The following is a 27,357-nucleotide window of genomic DNA, read 5'->3' on the forward strand; positions in this document are numbered from 1 at the left end:
GAAGGTAATTAATAGTTAGACGATAACATCTAATTAAAAAATAAATACAAGTTAAAGAACTCAATTGATAAAAAAAATCAAAGACCTAATTAAAAAAATTTAAATGATTTGGGAGGAACCTTCATATTGATTTAACCTTTGAGAAATAAACTTTCATATGCTAAATTTTTTAATAAAATTTTATTTAGTAATAACTACGTGAATGATCCAATAAAATGGTTTTCCAAAATAGTGCAGTTACCTTGAACTTGACAGGCAAAAACTGATGGCGGAAAAGTTTATAGGATGGAATATATTGATCTTTCTGAAAAGGTGGGTAAAACGTGGAAGCTATGGTGTGAATGAAAACAAACAAGAGAAGTATACCAAAAGCTTTCTTATTACTTGGGATCGAATATTTGTTAAGAACTTGAATTTGTTATTTATTTTTTACAAGAACTTGTTCTTACATATAGAACGTGTTTTCTCACTAGTATGCTCTATGGTGTCTCCTTACAAGAATCGTTCTTTAAGAATTTCAAATTTTCAATAAGAACCGGCCGTTAAAGATGCTCTTAAGCTGCTGGCCAACCCAAAAACAGCAAATTCAATTCTCATTTCTTTTCGTTCATTTGTCATCTAATTATCATTTGTTGGGTATGATAATTTTATAACAATAATTATTTTTTATGTCATTTAAAATGATTTCTTATTAGCTACAGGTAGAAAATTTTCCCAATGTAAGATAATGTTCTCTTAAATATTCCCATTATGCATAAAAATATTAAAATATCATTAAAATATCTTTCCAGTTAAAATGGAATTTTGACTATCAATTTGATCTTACACAAATACTTTAAAGGATGAAAGAAAAAAAAATTAAACTATAAAATTCAAACTAGAACAAAAATTATAGGCGAGCCCCATGAGGGATCCGAATTCTATTATAATTTATATTTTCATCAAATCAAGATATGTTTGTTTTCATTTAATTTTGAGAAGATAATAGTTCTTTAATTTAAATATGCTATTAGTCCGACCCCTTAGTTTAGTTTTCCTCCTAAGATATTAGCCACAACGTAGCCGTATTCTAGAGGTAGAATCCTTCTTCTTCATCTTTTTTTTTTTTTTTTTTCTGTTTATGATTTGATTGAACACTTTTTTTAGAAGGATTGAACACTTTTTTTAGAAGGATTGAACACCTATTTCTGTATCTTTAGTCTTTACATAGAGCCTTGTACGTGCGTCATGGGCATAAAACCCCGATGATGTAAACGCTGTACATGTAGTGGAAGGCGATGGCAACCTCAATTTTAAATCATTAAAGTATGCACTATACAAGGAGGAAAAATGATTAGAAATTTGATAAATGATGATTGCCAAATATTAACTCATTATCGGGAAAAGAAAATCTACAAAACAAGTTACAATCAAGCACGACAGGCAAAAAAAATGCAGAATTTACGTGGGTTCTCCACACTTTTTTAATATAAATCTTATCATCGAGTGTTATAATTAAACAATAAAGATGGTTATTAAGAAATTAATAAGTATTATATATTTATTTAAAATTATAGCAGGAGTAATAACAACATGAAAACTTTATTATTTTAGATATTAGTCTCATGAATCAGGCCTTTTGATCAATAGGGTTAATTTTTTTTGTGAATTAAAAAAATGAGATTAATTTTTAAATTAATATTCAAATAAAGATAAATGGTTTGGGTGTCACAACCTTGTAGGAAGAAGTTGTGAAACTTTATCTAACTTTTATTTTTTTTTAATTGATTCTCACTAAAGTCACAAGAAATTATACCACTTATGCATTTTTTTTCACTTGACAACTCAAAATCGTAAAATTCCACACCACTTAGAAGTCATGAAAATACACACGACTTAAAAGTCCTAAAGCCCCATATAATTTTAACCAAAATCCTAATTTCGTGGCATTCAAAATCATGGTTAGCTATACGACTTTAAATTATGTACTTCCTGATATAATACATGTTGTGCTATTAAACTATCAAGTTTTCTGTCATTAATATTAAAATAATTTTATTAAATCAAATAAATTAATAATATTATAGAGTTCATACAAAATAATTATTTTACTTAATTCATAAATGTTTGAAATATTAAACAATTTTTTAAATAAAATTTACATTAAAAATATGAAAAATCTGCACAGTATTTTTTTAAAAAAAAAATTAAAGAAGTCATAATAAAGTTTACAACTTCTGGCCTGAAAAGAAAATTTTAACTTCTAAGTCATGTAGAAATCTAATGATAAATTGGATGAATATTCATCATTTCACTACTAGAAAATATATTTTTAACATCGTTAGAATAACATTAGTTCTTATAGAAAGCCGATGTTAATGAAAACCTAGTGGCATAATTGTAAATGATTTGACTTCGTTAACATCGATTTTTGAAAGAAAAAAAATCGACATTATGTTATCCTATTTATAATATTTTTTTCATGCTTCTTGTGTTCACTCTGACTCTCATTCTCTCTGTCAGTGACGCTTCAATCTTGCTCTTACTCTACTCTCACCCTTCAGCCTCGCGATGGTCCTCTCCCTCATGACTTCGACTCATCCCCATCACTCACAAAGGTGCTCCCCCGCGTTCAGCTGTGACACCGTCACCTCCTCACCCATGTTCTACTGCAACGTCGTCATCATTTCATCTTCTCGATACCTCACGACTTGAAACCCTATTTGGTTTTGTGGCTTGTTCCCTCGTCGCTTCCTCTCCAGGTTAGTTCCTGAAAATGTGTTTTCTGAGCAACGCCTTTGCTTCGTGTCTGAAAATGTGATGGTTGACCTTGATGGTAGCGCTTCAACCATGAACATTGTTTCAATATTTTAACATTCAACTCTGGTTGGCCTTGCCCCTTTATATATAAGAACCTTTGGATTAAGTGTATTCACATATTGCATTGTTCATAATGGTTGGTCATCCTGTTAGTGGCAGCTCTTAGTAAAACTCTTTGGTGGCATAGTTTTGTTTCTATAATGTTGCGTATATGGTGGTTTTATAAAATTTGCATAAGTTACAATGCACCTAATACATAAACTGGTCACAGAAAGCTTTAGTAGTTATGGTAGTTAGTTGTACCAATGGTTACAATTTAGTTGCATTAGCTGGTCTCAATTAATTAAGATGTATAAATTAGATGATAACCAATCATAAGATCATGTTTTATGGTTGTTGGTTTTCTTCCATATGTAGTGTAGTACTTAAGAGATACACTACTTTAAGCAAGCAAATTTGTGGTTCTTAAAATAGAAAAAATGAGCATTTTTTTACCAATCCGCATACTCCTTTTCTTTTATTATCATCTTTGAATTAATCCATAAAATAAGTATTATTAGTATTCTAGTATTTTACTTTTTGCTACAAATAGTTATGCTACACATTTACTTTTAATTGGCATGGAGCTTTACAAATGGTCCAAAGAAAACGAAAAGATTAGTGTTCTAGTATTAGTGTATGAACAGGTTTTTCATACAATTGTATACTAAGCTTATTGAGATGTTATTCTTTTTATATGTTTATTTATACTTCACCATCTAATAATAGTAACTTTTATATTGTAAATGGAGTTTAGAAACGATGAATGGAGATCAAAAGAATTGGAATGAAATGACTAAGATGATGGTGAAGATTAATAGATCAAACCAGAGGAAATGTTCAATGCAGTTCATATTAAGGATTGGGTTAGGAATTTTAAGACTATTTTCAAATAAACATGACATGATATAACACATCAGTATTGCTTATATTTGTTTACTTTAAATGTATCCTTATGGTGAAGTGAGTAGGCCTTTTGTTGTAAGATGGAAAGATCAACTAAAGCATACCTGACATTTGTTAGATAGTAATGGCAACATGCACTCTATTACATACAACCAAGTTCTGGTCAACCCAACTACACTGGTTGGATGGACAGAGCTCAGAGATTTCTATGGACCTATAGGAAATCATCAAGTGCCCATGATCCATTTTGGACAGCGTGTTTTCTTTCTGACCATCTTCAAAAGTAGCTCTCAACTAAAAAGCTTATCCTAAATGCCACTCTTTGTACTACCAAATGCCTAACTCGGTTACTTTTAAAGTCCTGCTGAATAAGTACAAAGTGACTTGCAGTAATCTGGTGAGTAACTCAACACCGTATATAATTTATACAATAGCACCTCTATCTATCAAATTTTAAAATCATATACATATCTAAGATGAACTTAATGCTAATTTCAAGATGTATCGACTATCATGTACTAATTTATGAAAGGTACAAGATTCACCCATCTAAATTTGGAAGGGATTATGAAATGCATGATTGTTTATAATCATTGGAGGAAGTCTGCAAAAATTGGCTATGGATTGAGAATTTTTGCACAATCACAAAATTTGGAAGCTGAAACTCAAATTATATTTGAGTTCCCAAATGCAACATCCAACTTTGTTTTATTTTGGATTTATTTGTAATTTAAGTACATTATACTATACTAATATATGTAAATTTTTGTTTATAACTCTTGGTAGTATATTTTGTCAGAAATGACGCTCAGAATGTTTCTGCTAGAAATCTTTTTGTCAATTTTTCGTTTTGTGGATCGACAATTTATTATATAAAATATATTACATATTATAATTTTATTACATTTACTTCTTTTCAAGGATGACTTATGTTTATTTTTAGAGTTTTTACAACTTTGAATGATAAGTGATGTTATTTATAATTATAGCTGATAATTAAAAAAATAGTCAGGATATTAATTTTTTTTCAAAATAGCATCGATTTTTAGAAAAACTGATGTTGTTGCGCAAAAACAACATTAATTTTTCTAAAAATTGATGTTGTGATTTACTGACAACATCAGTTTTTTCTAAAAAAAACTGATGTTGGTGAGCAGAAAACAACATCGATTTTTCAGAAAACAGATGTTATGTAATTTAATTTAGCATAAGTTTACCAATGTTAACATTGATACTTTTAAGGTCCGTAGTTTCAACATCAGTTAGTAATCGATGTTGAATGTCCTTAATAACTAATGTTAAAAGTTTATTTTCTAATAATGTTTAATCAAAATTAACAAAAAAAAGAATTATAAGTCGTATAAAGTTTCACCACTTTCGTCTATAAAGTCGTGAACAACTATATGACCTACTACTATCTGGAAATTAATTCAAAAACTACCTCCATTTGACTTACTATTGAGTATAGTTAAGGATAATTATATTATAGAAATATAATATTTATATCATATACTATTTCTTAGTAAAGATACCTTTTCTTAGTTTTTAATTAATATTCTGAAAAATATATAAATATGAATTAGGATTTGGGCTGGTACTTTTAACGTTACGCACAACGTACTGTAAATGTGGTTTTTGCAAATGATCAAGAGCTCTGTTTAATATATCAAATTTTACACGTCATAAAAAAATCCAATTGTACCGTTCATTTCAGAATCCAATGCCACTCTGGAAACGCATCAGGTTTCTATAAAAAAGTTGTTTTCCATCAAGGATGCCAATTGCCAAGCTAAATTCGTCAACAGCCATATTGAGAAAAAAAACGTGGAGAACTGTCTTTATATTCCCAACAATCAGGTTCAATGGAGTATATATATATATATACTCAATGGCCAATATATCAAATATTTCATTAATATTTATCATTTTTTTTCTATTATATCGTATCATATTATTATTCTTATTATACATTTATCTTTCTTCCTTCTTCTCTAGATGTTGAATAGGGTTTTGTGTAAGTGTTTACAAAAATTTTCCCAATTAAAAAAGACTTATATTGTTAATTAATACAAATAATTTTTGCCAGATAAAAAATATAAATAATTTATTATTATATTTTTTAAATCTTAAATATGTTTTTTGACATGTAATATAATCCATTTTGATTTTATTATCAAAACTTATATTTTTTTATTTGACTACCTGAATTTTTTTATATTTAATTTTAATATTTGTTGTTTGTTAGGATTCCTTAACTGATGATATGATACTAATAAAAGTGTTATATCATCAATTAAATAATGATATAATAGATTAATAAAATGTCACATCATTACTTAATAGATAAATCATCACGTATTTATCTGACTTAAGGACTTTACTCAGGAAAATAATTATTAATTGTATGATGCAAAATCATAATGTGTTTGTAGTCTTAAATAAATTTCCATGTGTGATGCATATGTATGAGTTTTATCAATTTTTTCTAATAAATTGAAAAAATCAGTATTATATGAAAATTGTCCGACATTATTAAAGAAAATGGCAATAATATGTGAACACCTACAAATTAAAAGCACCCAATCGATCAACATTTCTAATTTTTTGTTCTTTTTTCTCTTTTCTCTTCTTGTCACATTGCATCACTAATATATATTTCCTCTATTTTCCTATCCCTCTCAACCGACATATCCTTGAAGGATGTCCAAAGAATCCTTTTCTTATAAGAAATGATCTAGAGCTATACAATAATTTCCCCAGCGTAACAAATTAAATAATTCTGCAGATACTATTAGCGTTTGGTCTCCGCGCAATTCAAAACACTTTTCACTTTCTTTTGTCTCTTCTCCCTCCATATATCCTTTTCACACCAAAGATTAAAACACTATAAAACCAATCTTTGCTCTGCACCTCTACCAATCAAACACTAACTCAAATCCTTCACCTTACAAGAAAAACAAAAAAGCCCTATTACCTATTTCCAAAACCACACACCCACAAAGTTTGTTATCACAACAACCTCTAGATAAATGGGGAACAAAAGCTCATCAACTTCAAAGGCACAATATAGTAGTAATAGCCAGGGAGAAAAGGTTGCTTCAACACAACTACAATATGTTGCTGCTCCACACCCGAGGAAAATCTCCACAAATAATCCAAAGGATGTGAGTCAAACACAACAACATGGTAAGAAGCCACTAGGTAATGATGAAGCTTTCACCACTTACATTAAAGATGCTAGGGTTAAAATGAAGAGCAAGTCAAACATCGGTGTCCACCATGAGGATCGGAACAACGTTATACCGGTAGATGTGGCTAATGAAACCAACAAGGAATATGAAAAAGACCATTTTTCAGATTTTATTCAGAATGCTAGGAAGAAGTTGAGGACTGTAACAAGAAGGAGTAGCTCCATCAGAAGAGGGTAAGACCGTAAATGTTGAATTGGAGAGCTCTATAGATGTAATGTTCTAGAGTTGTGTTGCTGAAGTGTTCACTTTAATCTGCTTTGTTGAGTGGAGTGCGTTAGAATAAGGTGAAATTCTCGTATCTTTCTTAAGCAAGCTTCCCTTAATTGCTTTGTATCAGAGTGCGTGTTATCCAATATATAATAGAATAATTAAAGTGAAAGACAGAGGAAATTCGAAAATAAAAATGTACTTTTGTTACCTTTATTTTGGTCCTTGAATTGTTTTACTTTTCGTCCCAAATTCTTTATCAAATTCATTCGTTTTTTTAAGTAGAAAATAAGGCCATATTACTTTGGTCACTTTTAGCCTTCTTTTTTCTACGGAAAGAAACTTATTTCATTTTAATAGAAAAAGATAGAGCAATACAAGTTGAAAGTTGGAACTATCTAAAAGTTATGGAGAGTAAGTAGAACAGCAGCTAGCTCGAAAGCTTACGAGCAATTACATTTCCTTATCTTTTTACCAACTTAACTTAGTAGTTTGGTTTAGAGTCCGAGACTTCTATAATGAGCAATGATCACATTAAATTTAGAATTAATCATCCATCTTGAGATAATTAAGGGATGTTGTCAACTACTAATTTGTAGTTCAGTTCAAATATCACATAGTCCAATCTCAACTCTAATTTGATAGTTGAGGAACATATAATTTCGTTCTTGCCAAGAGTAATGTACTTAAAGATGAATTGGTAATGCACATTCTTACTTAAAGGCCTCAAACCATAGTTATTAAATTCGATTTGAATTTTTTGGGTTGATTCGTTGGTCCAAAAACTAAACACACCCAACCGGTCTAAGTCACATATTAAAATGGTTCTGCATATGATTCGGTGTGATTCGGTCTGACTCGACACGACCTGGTCGCGAACCATTGACCCGGTTGACAAGGTGGACCATTCATTTTAATGGTTTTTTTATATAGCTGAACATCACTCGTATTGAAAAAAATAAATTTATACCTTATTACACTTGAGTTGTACATATACTTATTTTTTTTTTTTACCAAGGATAACCACATCTTGAAATTTGAGATGATAAAATTGTTATCATTTTCAATTTTCCTTTCACAAATTTTTATATATACTAGATTATGTTTGCCATTATACAACAATAATATCTATTTTAAATTCTAACTTAAGGTAATTTATATATACTTTCTTAAAAAATATGTTGCATGCTCAAATTTTAAACAAGTTCATGGCTATGATTATAAATATATATGTTGAATTTTGTTAAACTTTAAATCTTAAGTGTATGTACAAGTTTACATGCTATTATTTTTTTTAATATAGACCGAGTTATACAGTGTAAAAGCAAAGATATCATAATGTTTTGTTGATGCCAAAGAAACGTGCTTCTCAAGTTTGATCCAAAATAAGACTCCAAGAAATCCAAGATAAATGATGAAGTTAGTCTCTAGAGTCTTAGAAAGAAGTGTAGAAGCAAAGCTTCCAAGATTATTTTGATGATGCCAAAGATTATTAAAGATCCATTCAAACAAGATTAAAGAAATCAAGAAGATTCAAGTGAAAACTCAAGATATGCAAGAACCTCAAGAAAAGCATCAAGATAAGTATAAAAAGAATTTTTCAAAGAAAAATCTTTTATCAGAGTTTTTACTCTCTGATAATTGATTACCATAAGACAGTAATCGATTACCAGAAGCCCAAAACAGTTTTATAACTGTTTTACAAAGTAGTAATTGATTACCATGGGTATGTAATCGATTACCAATGTTTTTGAATGTTGAATTTCAAATCTCAAGAGTCACAACTTGTGACAAAATATTTTCAAAATAGTGTAATCGATTACACAATATTTGTAATCGATTACCAGTGGTTTTTGAACGTTGGATTTCAAACCTCAACATGAAGAGTCATAACTTTTGATAAAATAAACTGTGCAATCGATTACACCATTATGATAATCAATTACTAGTGACTGGTTTTGAAAAATTGCCAAGAGTCACAACTTTTAAAGTGACTGGTTTTGAAAAAATTGTCAAGAGTCACAACTTTTAAAATGATTGGTTTTTGCCAAGAGTCACAACTTGTTAAAGTGACTGGTTTTGAAGAAATTGCCAAAAGTCACAACTTTTAACATGGTTTCTTCAAGAGCCATCAAATGGCTATAAATATGTGACCATGACACAAATTTCAAATTGATCATTCTTAACATCTTTCTAAAAGTTTTTGTTGAACACTTGATTTGTCAAGAAAAGTTCATTGGACAAAAACTTGTGCTATTCTATTTTCTTCCTCTCCTCCATTCTTACAAAAAGCTTTTCAAGAGACCTACTCTTGGTTGCAAATACTGAACACAAGGGACCAACGTTCCTCGGCTTCATTGCAAGAAGCAGGATTTGCTTCTTGGTTGATCATTGGACACAAAAGACCAACGTCTTTTGGGTTCATTGCAAGAAGTGGATATAACTTCTTGGTTGTTATCACTGGACACAAAGGAGGGAAGTCTTTTGTGGTTCATTGCTTGTAAAGGATTTTACAAGGATAGTGAAAATCTCAAGCGGGTTACTTGGGGATTGGACGTAGGCATGGGTTGTGACCGAACCAGTATAAATCCAGTTTTGCATTCTCTCTTTCCTTAATCTCTTTTACTTTTTGTTGTGTTTATATTTCTTTAAGTTTACTTCTCCTTATTTTTTATTTGAGTAACTTACAATTAAAGAAATAATTGAATCTAGGGAATATCTAAGAAAGGGAAATTTTCAATTAGGAATAGTCAACGAAATCTTAATTCAACCCCCCTTCTTAAAATTTCTGAGGCCACTTGTCCAACAAGAAGTTTCCAAATTGATGATGAATAAGTTATGGCAAAAGGTTTTTCTCAAAAGCTTTTAAAAGGGATATTTACTCTCTAGTAATCGATTACCAGTGACTGTAATCGATTACCAGTGGCCAAAATGCTTACTGGAATGTTTTAAAATGTTTTCAATATTTTTGAAAGCTTGTAATTGATTACACAAGACTTGTAATCGATTACCAGAAGTTTTGAATGTTTTAAAAAAGCCTTTAGAAATTTAAATTTAAAATTCAAAGTCTGTAATCGATTACAGAGTGTATGTAATTGATTACCAGAATTAAAATTCAAATTTCAAATGTGAAGAGTCACAACTCTTCAAAAAACAACTGTGTAATCAATTACACCATTTTGGTAATCGATTACCAATGAGGAATTCTCTAAAATAACTTCTATCAGTCACATCTTTTCAAATGATTTTGAATGACCATTAAAATAACTTCCTTACTTTCTTAACTTAGTAGTAAAAGCCTAATTAAATCTAGTAAAATTAAGAAGGATAAGTTTTCTAATTAGTCAAGGCAAATTAATAATTAATTTGACCCCCCCCCCTTCTTAATTATTCCGAGGTAATTATTCCGAGGCAATGATTTTAATTAGTCAAGGCAAATAACTTCTATATATATAGGTGACTTGGGACACATATTTTTTGAAAGAGAGTTTTTCTGAACTGAAATGTCTTATCCTCTCAAAAAGGATTCCTTGGTCTAACACCTGCATATTCAATAAGGAATTTTGATTGCTCTTCAATTGTAATATCCTTTTCTTAAAGAGAGAAACTTCTTCTTCTTCTTATTCAAAGGAAATTGTTTAAGAGACCGATGGTCTCTTAAGTTGTAAGGATTCCTAAACATAAGGGAAGGATTATCCCTATATGGTTCATAATTTGTAAAAGGAGTTTTACAAAGAGTGGAAAATCTCAAGTGGGTTGCTTGAGGACTGGACGTAGGCACAGGAAGTGGTTGAACCAGTATAAATCGAGTTTGCATTTCTCTCTTCCCTTATCTCATTTGTTTTATTGCAATCAATTTTGTCTTGCATATTTAAAAAACATTATTAAATTGGTTGCTGCTTCTTCTTCTGCATTCTAAGTCTATCCTTCTTAAGTTATTGAGGTCACTTGTCCAACATACAGGTCAATTGATCACCCACTACGTTGACCCCTGACAAAGTGGCCCAATACCCCGACCGAGTCAATGAAGAGTGCAAGTCTAGCTAATAACATTGTTTGCAATCATGTATTGCACAAGAAATTAAAGTAGGTTCTATTAGAGGAATATTTGCTATGGCATAGATAAAAAAGTCTCTTAGAGACCATTTCAAAAATGTTGGATCAAGTGGCCTCGGAATAATTAAGAAGGGGGGGGGGGTCAAATTAATTATTAATTTGCCTTGACTAATTAGAAAACTTATCCTTCTTAATTTTACTAGATTTAATTAGGCTTTTACTACTAAGTTAAGAAAGTAAGGAACATAAAAAGAAACTTAACCAAAAGTAAAAGCGATAACTAAAAGTACATAGCGGAAATTAAAGAGTGTAGGGAAGAAGAAGACAAACACAAGATTTATACTAGTTCGGCCACAAACCGTGCCTACATCCAGTCCCCAAGCAACATGCAGTTCTTGAGATTTCTTTCAACCTTGTAAAATCCTTTACAAGCCAAAGATCTACAAGGGATGTACCCTCCCTTGTTCTCTTTGAATAACCAAGTGGATGTACCCTCCACTTGAACTGATCCACAAGAGATGTACCATCTCTTGTTCTCAGTATAACAATCCTCAAGTAGATGTACCCTCTATTTGTACCACAAAGGATGTACCCTCTAATGTGTTGGGACAAAGAATTCTCAGGTGGTTAGTCCTTTGAATCTTTGTAAAGGGGAAACAAAAGATATCTTAGGCGGTTAGTCCTTTGAAATCTTTTGCTTAAGGGGAAGGGAAGAATCAAAAGAATTCTCAGGCAGTTATTCCTTTGAATCTTTTGTAAGGGAGAAGAGAGACACAAAATAATTCAGGCGGTTAGTCCTTCTGTTATTTTGGCAAAGGGAGAAAAGAAGGAAAAAGATGAATAGCACAAGTTTTTGAACAAAGAACTTTTCTTGGAAGAGAAAGTGTTGAACAAAAACTTTTAGAAAGATGAAGAGAAACAAATCAGAAAGATCTGTTTAAAGTGTTGAAAGAGATGAAAGAAGATATTGAAAGATAGATTGAAAGATAGATAATAGATCGATTATAGATCCTTTTTAAATTCATGCCATGGTCACATATTTAAAATCTCTTGATGACTTAAGTCAAAGTTTGTGACTCTTGGCAATTTCTTTAAAACTAGTCACTTAAAAAAGTTGTGACTTTTGAAAGAACACTACTAGAAAAAGCTGATTTAACATCGGCGGATTAACATCGGTTTTGTCAAAAACCGATGTTAACGTAAACGCGGTGGCATAATTGTAAATAATGTGTATTTCTTAACATCGGTTTTATGGAAACCGATGTTAATGAAGTGACTCCAACATCGGTTTTCAAGAAAACCGATGTTAACATATAATCAGTTAACATCGGTTTTATTGACATCAATTTGTTAACATCGGTGTTTTATTGAAAACCGATGTTAAACTAACATTTTAAAGTGTATTTGACGCGACCTATTTCGCTCGCACTCCCTTCTTCTCCGTTTACCCTCTCGTGCTTTCTTTTTCTCTGTGAACCCTTTCGCGCTCTCTTCTCCATTGCACTGTTAACATCGAAGGCTGTTGTTCTCTATTGCACTGAAGACCGTCACAGGTACGCTTCGTCTACCTGTGTTGTTCTATTGAACTGAAGAGCGTGACCATGCTAGGTCTGTTTTTGGAACTCGTGGTTAAGCTAAGGACCTTTTTTGGTTTCTGGTGCAAGGATTGGCGAATTGGTGGTCACTTGAGGTACATTTGACTGGTAGTACGTGGTGTTTGTGGTCAGCTGAGGTACAATCTCGTCGGCATTGTCGCTGTTGTGTTCGAGGTAAGCTTCATGTCTTCATTGTAAGTTTGTGCTTCCGCGTACGTGGTGTTTGTGCTCTTTGTTCTTATAGATTGTTAGTTAGTTTCTTAATTAGTTACTACTACTAGCTAGGGTTTGGAATGCAGGTAGTGTTGCTTGGAAAGCTGTGTATCCATTAGGTTCTCCTCACTATTTTTGTCAGTTGCTTCTTCTTGCATCAAAAGGTATGTGCTCCTTGTTGTGTATCCATTAGGTTCTGCTCTCCGTTTCCAACAATGTATTGAATGTGGATGAATATGAATCTTTGTTGTATGTTCTAAAAATCTGGTAGCTGCCTCAATTTCTTGAATAGCATTTTTTGTTCTTGTATGGTTTTTATTTTTTGCACAGCAAAAATCAATAGTATTATATATAATACAGTACTAGGTGTACTGAAGAGAGGATTAAAAAAATACAAGGCAAAATTGTGGTCCACTAGTTGCCCCATTGCTGCTCCACTAGTTGCTGGAACCCCTTGTCCTTCAACCACCAGTCCATAACCCCTTGTCCTCCTGCTGTAATTGATTAGTTTATGGAAATAGAAGTTGTTGCTGTCCCCCTCTTTTATCCATTTTTTTGTTAGTGTTTTTTTTTTCACTGCAAAAATGAGATAGTATTAATAAAGCTTCAGTACTAGGTGTACTGAAAATAATAGATAATTACAAAGGCAGATTCTGCCAAACCCAACTACAAAAATATAGCACAATGAGAGAAATGTGCACTGTCCCTGCCATAACATAGTGCATTCTACCCTCCATATTTGGATATCAAGACTCTAGCCCAGAGCTGATTCTGATTGTTTGCCAATTCCCACCCCCATTTAGCAAGCAAGGCTTCATTAAAGTTGGACAGGTCTTTAATCCCGAGCCCTCCTTTGTTCTTGGAAAGACACACAGAGTCCCAATTAACCCAGGCAATCTTAGCTGCCTCAGAGCCTCCTCCCCATAAAAACTTCCTCTGGATAGATACTACCTTATGCACCACTTTTTTAGGAATTTTAAAGAAAGACAATAGGTAAATAGGAAGAGCTGTTAAGACAGAATTGATGAGGGATATCCTGCCTCCCATAGATAGGCATCTCTGCTTCCATTTTGCTACTTTAGTTTCAAACTTGCTGATGAGAGGTTGCCAAACATTCCAGCTTTTAGAGGTTGACCCCACTGGAATTCCAAGGTAAGAAAAAGTAAAAGTGAAAGTAAGGTTAATAATTAATATAACTGTAAGTCGGGGGGGTGTTTGCATTAAATGTTAAAGTGTTTTATGTATGGGTGCTGTTGGAATATTAATTACCCAACATTAGCAACCCGTTTTTCTTTTCTTTGTTTATTCAAAGTGTGAGTGTGAGGGGGCTGAGGAGGTTGCAAGGAGGAACATGTAGCCCGCAGCTCTGGCTTTAATATTGACATAAATGTACTATCATATCAACAAATATAAATAAAAGAATAGCATTTCAGTTGCTATAAATGCTGATTTAAATAGGCTTGTGTGTGTGTGTGTGTGTGTGTGAGAGAGAGAGAGAGAGAGAGAGAGTTTTCTCTTTTTGGTATAGTGAAAGTAATAGAAATTTAAATTTCTGATTCCATTCACATCCCAAGCTCTTATACAATTAATCAATTGTAGTGGCTTAAATGGCTTGAGTTATAGGAGTGTGTAGCAACTTGTGTTTTTTTTCAGACCAGTTGTTGTAGTTTTTTGTGAAACAAAAAAAAAATACACAAGTTTATTTCATAACAATGAAATTGGACTGTTAAATTGAATTTCTTTATTCTTTTTGAATTTAGCTCCTCTAATTAAAGCATGGACTGTACTTTATAAAACAAAATTACAGAGTAATAACTATTGATTATATAATCAATAGTTAAAAAAGTAATGGACCATTTTCAAAAGAAAAGTAAAGTCTCAGTACACCTTTTCACTTCTCTAGAGGTTAACATATTCCTACTTCAAAGGATTTCTCCTTTACGTAATTACTTCATATACATTCTTGATTGAGCCCATTTGTCTAAGTCCAACAAACCTTTCTTAACTCCTATATCCTCAATATTTATGATCTAAGTCCAGTACATTCCCTTTCTGATTACATAAAGGCATCTGCCAGATTAGAGGACCACTGATTGAAATGTGTATCAAAATATTTTTCCATTGCTTTAAGCCAGGACCATAGAAGAAGAAGTGCTTCATCCATAAGCTTGGTTGCGTTAAAAGTTTGATTATCAAATACCAACTTGTTTCTGTGTTGCCATATGGTCCTTGTGAGGGCTATCCACCAGCAGCTCCATCTCATATCTTTTGATTGTGTAGCGTTCCTTATAGTATGCTGCATAAAATGATCTTTGGGTTCTTTGGGGAAAGCACCCACTGACTTAACCCATGAAAGTGACTCCCACCACAAGGGGAGGACGTTGCTGCAATTGAAGAAAAGGTGTGCTGCATCCTCCTCGGAATTGTTGCATAACGGGCACATTGGGTCAGTTATCTCCACTTGTCTCCCTCTTAGGTTCAGCTTCGTTGGTAAGCGATCTTTGATGAGTCGCCAGGTAAATATCTTTGGCTTAGGTGGTATCTTAAGCTTCCACAGAAACACAAAACTCCCATCCACTGGATCCCCACTTATTTCCTCCATCAGAAACTTGTAAGCAGTGTTGGTCGAATAAATACCACTCGAATGTTGCTTCCAAATCCAAGAATCTGCTCCATGTTGTTGAACTGATATCAGTCAAGTTTCCTCTAGGAATTCTGCAGCCATTGAAGCTTCACTATCGAATAGGTTTCTCCTCCAATTGAAATTCCATTCCCACCCTTCCTCCTTATGGCTTCCCATGAGGCTGATAGTTTGCTGTTGTTGGTTAGAAACTTGATACAGCGTAGGAAATTTGTCCATTAAAGTTTTGTCCCCCCCTAACCATTTGTCCTCCCAAAATCTGGTCATGTCTCCACAGCACACCTTCCACTCTATTTGATCTTTTATTTTTATTTACTCCTCTATTTGATTGAGCTGCCTTAGGTCCTTCCAGAAATGGGAGTGTAAGCTGCTATTTCTTTCCTCATCTAAATTTCTCCACCCCCCATATTTTGAGTTCAATATTCTAGTCAACAACTATCCATTCTGGTGGAACAGCTCCCATCTCCACTTGCCAAACAATGCTATATTGAATTTCCGCAAGTCTTTTACACCTAAACCTCCTCTCTCCTTAGGAAGAAAGACTGTATCCCACCTTACCCAGGCGATCCTCCTTTGCTCCAGGCCTCCACCCCAAAGAAAATTGCGCTGGATCTTGACTAGCTTGTCTGCTACAATGTTGGGAACCCTGAAAAATGAGAAAAAGTATATAGGAAGCGCTGTTTGGATTGCTCCAAAGCGGCTTTTTGGGAAATTAATTTTAAGACCAGAAGCTAGCTCAAAACCTCTGAGAATTGATTTGATAACCCTCACATTCTCCATTGTTGCCTCCCCGAAGAAAATAGTGTCATCGGCGTATTGTAGAATGCTGATGGGTTCCTTATATTTCCCCACAGCGAAGCTTTTATAGTGATTAGTAGCCACAGCCTCTCTCATTAGGCCAGTAAGACCTTCAGTAGCAATGTTGAACAACAGGGGTGCAAGAGGATCTCCTTGTCGGAGACCTCTATGCAGAGAAAATTCTCTAGTATGGCTTCCATTAACCAAAACAGATATGGAGGCTGAATGGAGGCATCCTGTGATCCATTGTAGCCATTTGGGGCAGAAACCTAGTCTTGACATCATGTAAATTAAGAACTTCCACGAGAGAGAATTGGGCTTTTTCATAGTCTACCTTAAACACCAAACAAGGTTTTTTACACCTTTTTGCCTCCTCCATAACTTCATTGGCAATCAGCACACCATGCAGCATATGCCTACCCTTTAGGAATGCAGTTTGTCTCTCATCAATTACATTCGACAGCACTTTTTTCAATCTATTTGCCAAAATCTTTGCCACGATCTTGTAGACACAACCTATTAATGAAATAGGCCCGAAGCCATTGAAGGCCTGTGGATGCTTAACCAACATTGCGTTTTGCTGCTGTCCAATAGTTCGGAAATGTGCCCCATTAATTTCTGGTCTGTCATAATCGGGCTCACTGAATCTACTCTCAAAGAAATTGTGGACTGCTTCTTTTACTGTATTTGGTTCCTCAACCCATGACCCTCCAATCATCACTCCATTTATTGCATTGGTCCTGCGGTTATAGTTGATGAGCTTGTGGAAATAACTTGAATTATATTGTCATGGTTGCTGAATTGAAAATGGTTGCTGAATTGATTTGAATCTGCTCTGCAAATGCTGCAGAATTTCTGCCTTAACCAAATTAGGATTTTCCACCCAGAAACCATCAATTTCTGCCTTTCTGGAAATTGGTCTTTCAGGGGAATCCCATCCTCAGCCCAACCATCTTTCGAGAACAGGATTTGGTCACCCCTACCCATCTTCCACCTATTCAGCCTATCCTCAAATTTCCTAATTATAGGATCCCACACCACCTTTCTTTTGGGATTGACACCAATCAGAATTCCTAAATACCAGAAAGGAAATTGGAGCAAAGCACAATTGAGGTAGTTTGCAGCATGAAGACACCACTCCTCAGATTGACCAAAAGCTTGTAAAGCATTGATTTGATACTGCTTCTCTCATCATGTGGCTGATGATGTTTACAATTTAATGATCCTTTGCTACCCTGCAATTAGACACACACAGATACACAAACACACACACATAGAGACAAACACACAAAGACACACACACTGAGTCACAGACACACACATACACAAACACACTCACACACATAGACAGACAGACACACACACACACATAAAAAGACAAACAGACACACACACAGATAAAGAGACAAACACAAACACACACACACACACATAGTCACACACACATAAAGAGACAGACAAACACACAAACACACTGAGCCACAGACACACACACAGAGTCACAGACACACACATACACAAACACACTCACACATAAAGACACACACACACACACACATAAAGAGACAAACAGACACACACACAAATAAAGAGACAAACACAAACACACACACATACACAGAGTCACACACACATAAAGAGACAGACAAACACACAAACACACTGAGCCACAGACACACACTGAGTCACAGACACACACATACACAAACACACTCACACACATAGACAGACACACACACACACATAAAGAGACAAACACACACACACACACAGATAAAGAGACAAACACAAAACACACACACACACACACACAACTGTTGATGTCCTTGTATGTTCTTGTACGTCATGAATGTTCTTGTATGTCATGAATGTTGTTATACGTGCTGAATGCAATTTGCTATATAAATAATTGTTGTTCATGCTGAGTGAACCGTAGATTCCCGTTTGAGACTGAATGCAATGATTCTTGCGGATAGTTTGCATTAGTCATTGTATTTAGTCTTGAATTGTCCGTTTGGATAGTTTGGGGAGACTGGTATTTTTATGTTAGACTCATTCGATCAGGTTATTATTATTTTGATTAATTTGATGAAATTTCGGTTGAATGCATTTCAAGTTGTTCTCTGAGTGCATACTTGATTATCATGAAATTCATTTCACCGATGTCATGTTGTGTACTTGAAGACCAATGCGAAATGCTGCCGAAATTTACTCAAATTGTTCAAAATAATGCTAACCATGACGTTTGAGGCTAACATAAAAGACAGTCTTCCTAAATGGGATAGGGCCACACCTATAAATAAAAAGGTGAGATTTGCATGCATGAATTTGCTTAGATGGATCGAAGTTGGATCAATCAAAGTCGCATGAGCCCAGAATACGAGGATGGCGTCGCGCAGTTTTTGCAATTTGCTTTAGAAAGAGGTCGACCGAATGAAGAAGGAAAATATTATTGTCCTTGCATCAACTGTTTGAATGGAAGACGACAACTACTTGACGACATACGGGACCATCTATTGTGTGATGGGATGAAGAAGAATTACACGACGTGGATATGGCATGGTGAAGTGACTGACATGCAGAGTGGGTCCCAATCTGAACCGTTTGATGTAGAAATGGGAGATCGCTTGGAGGACATGATTCGTGACCTTGGACAAGAGTGTTTTCAAGAAGTACACACCCCTGTGTATGAAGGATTGCAGAGTGAATCAAAGAAGCCTTTGTATACGGGGTGCAAGAATTCCTTAACCCTGTTGTCTACGGTGTTAAGTCTGGTTAATGTGAAGGTCAGGTATGGGTGGAGTGACAAAAGTTTCACCTCACTGCTTAAGGTAATGCACAATCTGCTTCCAGAGGACAACACGCTGCCTAAAAGTTACTATAAGGCGAAGAAGATACTGTGTCCCATGGGTATGGAGTATCAGAAGATTCATGCTTGCCCCAATGATTGCATACTCTACAGGCATGAATTCCATGAAATGTCTAAATGCCCTATGTGTGGGACTTCACGGTACAAAGTGAAGGATGACGAGGAAAGCAATTATGATGAAAAGTCACAGAAGGGCCCGCCAGCAAAGGTTTAAGCATCTTTTTGCTAATGAGGACGACGCAAAAGACCTTACATGGCATGCAAATGGAAGGCTTTCTGATGGACTGGTCTGTCATCCGGCTGATTGCTCACAGTGGAAGAAGATTGATGGTTTGTATCCGGATTTCGGGAAAGAGCCAAGAAATCTTAGACTTGGTCTAGCCATTGATGGAATGAATCCATATGGCACCTTAAGCATTCAACACAGTTCATGGCCAGTTCTGCTAGTAATTTACAATTTGCCTCCTTGGTTGTGCATGAAGCGAAAATACATGATGTTGTCTATGATGATATCGGGCCCAAGACAGCCAAGAAATGACATAGATGTTTATCTAAGTCCGTTGGTTGAAGATCTGAGAAAGTTGTGGGACGAGGGGGTTGTAGTGTTTGATGTGTTTTGCAAGGAGACCTTTGAAATGCGTGCAATGCTTTTTTGTACCATTAATGACTTTCCAGCATATGGGAATCTCAGCGGTTACAGTGTTAAGGTTCATCATGCATGCCCCATCTGTGAAGAAAATACAAGTTACATACAACTTAAACATGGGAGAAAAACTGTGTACAGTAGGCATCGCCGCTTTCTAGCACCCAATCATCCTTATAGACGACTGAAAAAAGCTTTTAATGGAAGTCAAGAGCATGATATTGCGCCGATACCGTTAACTGGCGAACAGGTATATCAGCGGGTTCAACACTTGAATACTGTATTTGGGAAGACCCAAAAGAAGGATAAAAGTCAGAGTTGCATATGGAAGAAGAGGTCCATTTTCTTTGATCTTCCGTACTGGTGTGATCTTGACGTTAGACATTGTATTGATGTTATGCATGTGGAGAAAAATGTTTGTGACAGTGTGATTGGGACGCTCCTTAACATTCAAGGCAAGACGAAGGATGGCTTGAATACCCATCAAGATCTAGCTTATATGGGTATACGATCACAGTTGCATCCAAGGTCTGATGGGAAGAAAATTTACTTGCCCCCAGCCTGCCATACTTTGTCCAAGAAAGAGAAGATAAGTTTTTGTCAGTGTCTTCGTCGGGTGAAGGTTCCACAAGGATACTCTTCAAATATTAAGAGCCTTGTGCAGTTGAAGGAGCTTAAGCTTGTAGGGTTAAAGTCTCACGATTTTCATGTGCTCATGCAACAATTGTTAGCCGTGGCTATACGAGATATCTTGCCAAACAAAGTCTGGTTAGCGATAACTCGCCTGTGCTTTTTCTTCCATGCTATATGTAGCAAAGTCATTGATCCAGTCAAGTTTGATGAGTTGGAAAATGAGGCCGCAATTATACTGTGCCAGTTGGAGATGTATTTTCCCCCCGCTTTCTTTGACATCATGATTCACTTGATTGTGCATCTGGTCAGAGAAATCAAATGTTGTGGTCCTGTTTATCTACGGTGGATGTACCCGGTTGAGCGATACATGAAGATCTTAAAAGGGTATACGAAGAATCTATATCGTCCAGAAGCATCTATTGTTGAGAGGTACATTGCAGAAGAAGCCATTGAATTTTGTTCAGAATACTTAGAGAAAGCTAAACCTGTTGGGCTTCCTGAGTCTCGGCATGATGACAGAGTGGGTGGTAAGGGTTCAAGAGGACTGCATGTGATCACTCCAAGTGTAGAAGATTTGTTACAAGCTCACTTGTATGTCTTGAACAACAGTAATGAAGTTTTGCCATACATAGTTAAGCATGAAGCTTTATTCAAACAGAATAATCCAAAAATGTCAAAGAATTAGGTGTTGAAAAAGCATAACAAGACTTTCTGTGATTGGTTTAAAGATACAATCTTTGCAGATGAGAATGCTTCAGAAACATTAAGAAAGCTAGCAGATGGGCCTAAAAGAAATGTTATAACCTGGCAAGGATACGACATAAACAAGTATTCATTTTACATAAAAGCACAAGATGACAAAAGTACAATGCAAAACAACGGGGTCACCCTAAGGGCTGAATCTCAACACTTTGCAAGTGTCAATGACGCCAATCCCTGTGTAGCTTCCATCCCTTACTTTGGGTTCATTGATGAAATTTGGGAGCTTAACTATGTGAAATTTACGGTATGTGTTTTCAAATGTGAATGGGTTGACAGCAACACCGGTGTGCACACCGATGATATAGGATTTATGTTGGTAGACCTAAAGAAACTTGGTTACCACAATGACCCTTTCATCATGGCAGAACAAGCTAGACAAGTATTTTACGTGCAAGACCCTTGTGATGAAAGGTGGTGCGTGGTTCTGCAGGGCAAAACAATTGGTGTTAATGTAGAAGATGATGATTCATACATGGACACCTATGTTAGTCCTTTGACTGCTCAAATCACTCTTAACGTTGTCGGAGAAGAAGAAGCTGACGACGTTCATGCTAATCGAAATGATCATGATGAAGGAGAATTGATTAACATCGTCTAATGTAATTTTGTGCAGAGACAGAGGTCACCAAAGCAAGTAAGTGACAACTACATTTTTCTCTGATTGACGCATCGATATTTTCTTTTAGATGGTATCCTTAGGACTTCATACAGCTCATGTTTGTCACTAGTTTCATCATCCACCACCCTTTTCTTCTCTGTCTTCTCACGTTTATTGTTGTTAAACCCATATTTATGCTTTGTTCCCTTCATGTCTTGTCTTATCACAACTTTAGCCGAATCTCCTATCTTCAACACAGTTGAATCTCCTGTCTTATTCTCCAATGACACACTTTGATGGCATGTATCTCTTTTCTTCGTGTGTTCTAGTGCTTCAGCTTCAGAATGCATAAAGCAATCAGAATTTTCCAGTGATCACCAAAGGCTTCTGCATCAGCATTGATACTCTCCACTCTCTTTGGTTTATGCTTCTGTGCTGCATTTTGTGCTTCCTCGTTATAAATCTCAGATTTATTAGAGGTTGCACTAGAACGATCAGCACCAATCTGTGCTTCTTCCTCGTCTACCAGCTCAATATCTTTCCTTTCAACTTTTGTTTTGTAAATTACAGTGTAGTTTACAAAAGCAAAGGTGAAATGAAAGATATTGAGCTGGTAGAGGAGGAGCAGGCACAGATTGGTGCTGATCCTTCTAGTGAGACCTCCAATAAATCTGAGAATTATAAGGAGGAAGCACGGAATGCAACACAAAAGCATAAACCAAAGAAGGTAGAGAGTGTCAACGCTGATGCAGAAGCCTTTGGTGATCACTAGAAAATTCTGATTGCTCTATGCATTCTGAAGCTGAACCACTAGAACATACGATGAAAAGAGATACAAGCCATCAAAGTGTGTCATTAGAGAATAAGACAGGAGATTCAACTGTGCTGAAGATAGGAAATTCGGCTAAAGTTGTGATAAAACAAGACATGAAGGGAAGAAGGCATAAATATGGGTTTAACAACAACAAACGTGAGAAGGCAGAGAAGAAAAGGGTGGTGGATGATGAAACTGGCGACAAACATCAACTGGATGAAGTCCTAAGGATGCCATGTACATGTGTATTTCTGAAGATATAGTATTTATATTCCATCAAGCATACCGTAGGTGACTGTTCATTACATGTAATAGACTTTTTATAACATGGTTTCCCCAAATCACAATTAAAAAGCACAAGTACATGTAATAGAGTTTTTATAACAATTTGAAGGTTGTACATTCAGGAACTAAAGAATTCAAAATAGCTAGTAATAAGAGGGATTTGTTTTTGGGATTTTCTGAGCACCAAGAGCGGCTACGCAAGAAGCTTGCACTTGAGGAGGGAAGGATATTTGCAGCTAATGAACAACTTTCTTAACTATTTGTCCTTCAGATTTTACTGTTTCTTTTTTCTAATATGTTAATATAAATAGTATAAGGCTATGGCGTAAAAACATGGTCTATATTTACTTCTAAGATTGTTAGGGGTAAAAAAGACCATGTCCATAAGCCATAGCCTTATACTATTTATATTTACATATTAGCAAAAAGAAACAGTAAAATCTGAAGGACAAATAGTTAAGAAAGTTGTTCATTAGCTGCAAATATCCTTCCCTCCTCAAGTGCAAGCTTCTTGCGTAGTCGCTCTTGGTGCTCAGAAAATCCCAAAAACAAATCCCTCTTATTACTAGCTATTTTGAATTCTTTAGTTCCTGAATGTACAACCTTCAAATTGTTGCTCGTTCCCCTCTTTGTTTTCTGCAAAAAAGAAAATGAATATCAAAGAAAACATGGATGAAGTCCTAAGGATGCCATGTACATGAGTATTTCTGAAGATATAGTATTTATATTCCATCAAGCATACATTGACTGTTGATTACATGTAATAGACTTTTTATAACATGGTTGCCCCAAATCACAATTAAAAAGCACAACTACCAATCTTTCAGAGTCCTTTGGTTAATTTGTCTTGTCTCCTTCTGTGGTGGGGTTTTGTTTAATAATATTATACTTTTGCCTTCCAAAAAAAACATATGACTGATCCTCTTTTCATTAATCCTATTTTGTATGTTATTGTATAAAAGATCATGGGTTCTCCACCTGTCTCCACTCCTCCTCCTCCTCCTCCTTCGAACGCATCGGCTTCGCCGTCTGCCGTGAAGTGGACACGCAAAGCCTCACGTCTACGATCGTTGTCCACTAGACCACCTAGTGCTGAGAGACCAGTGGTGCATGTTGATCCTGCTACCGGGAAGGCCGACGGTCCCCACAGGAAGAAATTAAGAACATATTTGGGGATTGTGGCGCGTGATAAGGTGGACATCACCTACGAGAACTGGAAGGAGGTCCCTACTACTCAGAAGGACCTGATTTGGGAGGATATTCAGGTATTTCTCTTTTCTTATTTGATTTTGTTTAATTAATAGCCAAAAAATACATTATTGTAACAAATAAACTTTATTTGATGTTGTTAGGCGGAATTTGATATCCTAGAGGCTTCTAACAGTAGGACGAAAAGGAAGTTACTATAGACTGTGGGGGAGAGATGGAGGCAGTTTAAATCAGACCTCACGAGGAAATGAGCCCTTGCAGCCGATCAGGACGGTGTCGAGGACACTGTCTGTGAGAAATACGGCATCAGCAAGGAAAAGTGGGCCTAGTTTTGCCAGACTCACAGAGACCCTTCTTGGGAGGTATGTTCCTTGCCATTTAAGTTGTTTTTCATATTAAACATGATGTTGTTATACTTCATTCTACCCATTTCAAACATTATTGTTTAATTTTTTCAGGATGTGCGCAAGAAGGCACAGGCCATCCAGAAGCATAATACTGCCCCCCATGTTTTGTCTTGTGGGGGTTATGATTATTTGGAGCAGAAGCTCCTGGCTGAGAAGACGAAGAAGAAGCTGGAGGAAGCTGCACAGTCAGGAAGTGCTGATGGCGTCATCGACCCTCCATCCCCGGTCAGACGCCACGTGAAGTGGAAGATGGCCCGCACGAAGAAGACAGAGGAGATGACGACTGAGGCCATAAAGGAAATCACTGAGAAGATTGTAAGTCATTTTCAACTAACCATTACAATTATGTTTCAATATTTTGAGAATGCCATGTACCACTGTGTGTTTTCTGTGCAGGATTCGTTTGAGGAGCAGGCCGCATAGGGATCGTTCGTCCCCCATGGACGTTAGGATGTTCTCGCCGCTACTATTGGACATCCAGAGCACCCTGGACGTGTCCGTGCTGCTAGAGCCGATGTCACCATCAAGCAATACTTTGGATCGGCTCCACGGACGTCCCTGTCACCATCAAGCTAGAGGAGTCCATCATAGAGAAAGTGACGAGGCAGGTCATGGCATCCTTCAGCCAGCTTCAGTCGCAAATGCAATCTCAGGGACTTGCAGTGCCTCCTGAGCCTCTGGTTGGTCCCTCCGGTCCTCGAGTGAGCACAAAGGGGAGTTGTGTTGATCCCTCAAGAAACGATCTTGAGACGGGTGACTCTGACAGGTGCGGCTTGTACATAGAAGCAGATCCTGCCCGCCTGGTTGCCATGGGGAGAGTTTATGAGGGATCCACTGTTGTTCATAACACTCCTTTATTGCCTGGCCAAGTAAGGTGAGTGTGGAGGAGGTTACAGATGCAGATGCTCCAGTTCCTGTACCCACTGATGAGGTTTCCTTAGTGGGGCAGGCACTTCACACCTTCCTTGCTTGGCCGACACATCTGGTCAAGTCTTTATCACAACAGGTACTTATTGTCCTTACTATATGTTTCTTCTTTTTAAATTAATTCATTAAGCGTGCCTCAAATTAGGCTATTTAACTTTGTTTCATGAACAGGTAGTTGTGTCTCCGGCAAAACCACCTCCGAAGCCCGATCCGGAGATCGATTATCCGCTTTATTTGATGACATTGACCATCCCAGAGTTTTTCTTGAGGCCTTATCAGGTTAGATGGGATGCCAATGTGTTCGGGGTATTTAATCCAGATTTCCCCCTCTACATAAAGCACGAAGATCTCTCCGAAATCGCACAGGGTGGTCAATGTCTCAGCATATCAGGGTTACAGTTGTGGATTCTGTAAGTCTTTATATAAAAGGATTTTAATTACCTAAGTTATGACTTTCAATTCATAAATATTTAACTTTGACTTAACATAAACAGGCATCTCATTGAAACATGTATGCGAGTGGGGAATTCTGATATCTATGGATTCCTCGAGCCACAGTCCATTTAGAGGTCTGGGCAATCGCAGTTTGAGTCTGAAAGTTACATAAAGAGTTGGATGCAGAGTTCACAACGTGATGTCTATCTTGGAGCCTACCTAAATGGGTAAGTCACAAAATAACTAAATTTAATTAATGTTTACTAATGTACTAACCCATTTTAGGTTCCACTGCAGCAGACACTGGTAGATGGTGGTCATCCTGCCCAAGGAACACCTAGTTGTCTGGTTTTGTTCATTGCATTAGAGGCCAGACAACTACCTTAAGGGGATTATTAATAGGTTAGTGTTCTTTTCAATACATTTGCATTGTAATACCTCAACGTACAACACCAGTTTTTAATTGTTACTCATATGGAATAGTGCTATCAAGGGTCTTGATGATGCTCCACAACCTAAATCAAAGGCTTCTGCTAGGTGGATTGTCGTCAAGGTACGTCATTTACATAAAACTTCCACTTATATATATTTCTTTATGTGTCTGTACACTAGTTATTTAATTAATATCCAAATTTCATTATGTATTTAGTGTAATAGACAAAAAGGAAGTACTGAGTGTGGCTACTATGTGATGCACTGGATGTCCACCATCATTTTAGGAACTTTTAGGAATAATTGGGAAGCGGTAAGTTTATTTCAAACAAAATCGATTTATTTATAATTTGTATTACATTATTAACTTATTATGATTTATTTCATCATGCAGTATTTTAACGATCCTAGACCATTGGAGCCAGAGAGATTAAAAGCATTGCGGATCTAGTGGGCATAATTTTATCTCCGAGTTAGAGTTCAGGCCTAGGATTTAGGGACATTATCTTTAGCTTTAGTTTACTTTGGTTTAACGTTTTTTACATTTTCTATGTAACATGAACATTGAATTCATTTGATGATTGTTCTTTATGATAAATCAATTATTTGATGTTTATTATCATTAAAACTGGTTGAAAGCAGAATAAAATGTGTATTTGCTGTGAATTGGGCTTGAAATTGCATTTGACAGGTACAATTTTGGGTTTACTGTAAAAACAGAAAGTATATATAAAAAAATACTTGAAAACAACATCGGTTATTTACAAAAATCGATGTCGATATGAACCTTAACATCGGTTGTAATAGAAAACCGATGTTAACGTTTGTATATTAACAT

At 35.7% G+C, this 27,357-nt stretch overlaps 1 protein-coding gene across 1 annotated transcript; it reads right to left on the bottom strand.

The window, feature by feature from the left end:
* Window positions 1-15,122: 15,122 nt before the first annotated feature.
* LOC114368272 lies at window positions 15,123-15,668 on the bottom strand. Its single transcript, XM_028325591.1, has one exon. The coding sequence runs from the start codon at window positions 15,666-15,668 to the stop codon at window positions 15,123-15,125; it is 546 nt and encodes a 181-aa protein (XP_028181392.1).
* Window positions 15,669-27,357: the final 11,689 nt, after the last annotated feature.

This window comes from Glycine soja, chromosome 9 (assembly GCF_004193775.1).
Source record: "Glycine soja cultivar W05 chromosome 9, ASM419377v2, whole genome shotgun sequence".
Lineage (NCBI taxonomy): Eukaryota > Viridiplantae > Streptophyta > Magnoliopsida > Fabales > Fabaceae > Glycine > Glycine soja.

Bases quoted from the DNA above. Each gene is read 5' to 3' on its own strand.
- LOC114368272 (XM_028325591.1), bottom strand. From the start codon at position 15,668: ATGGAGGAAATAAGTGGGGATCCAGTGGATGGGAGTTTTGTGTTTCTG.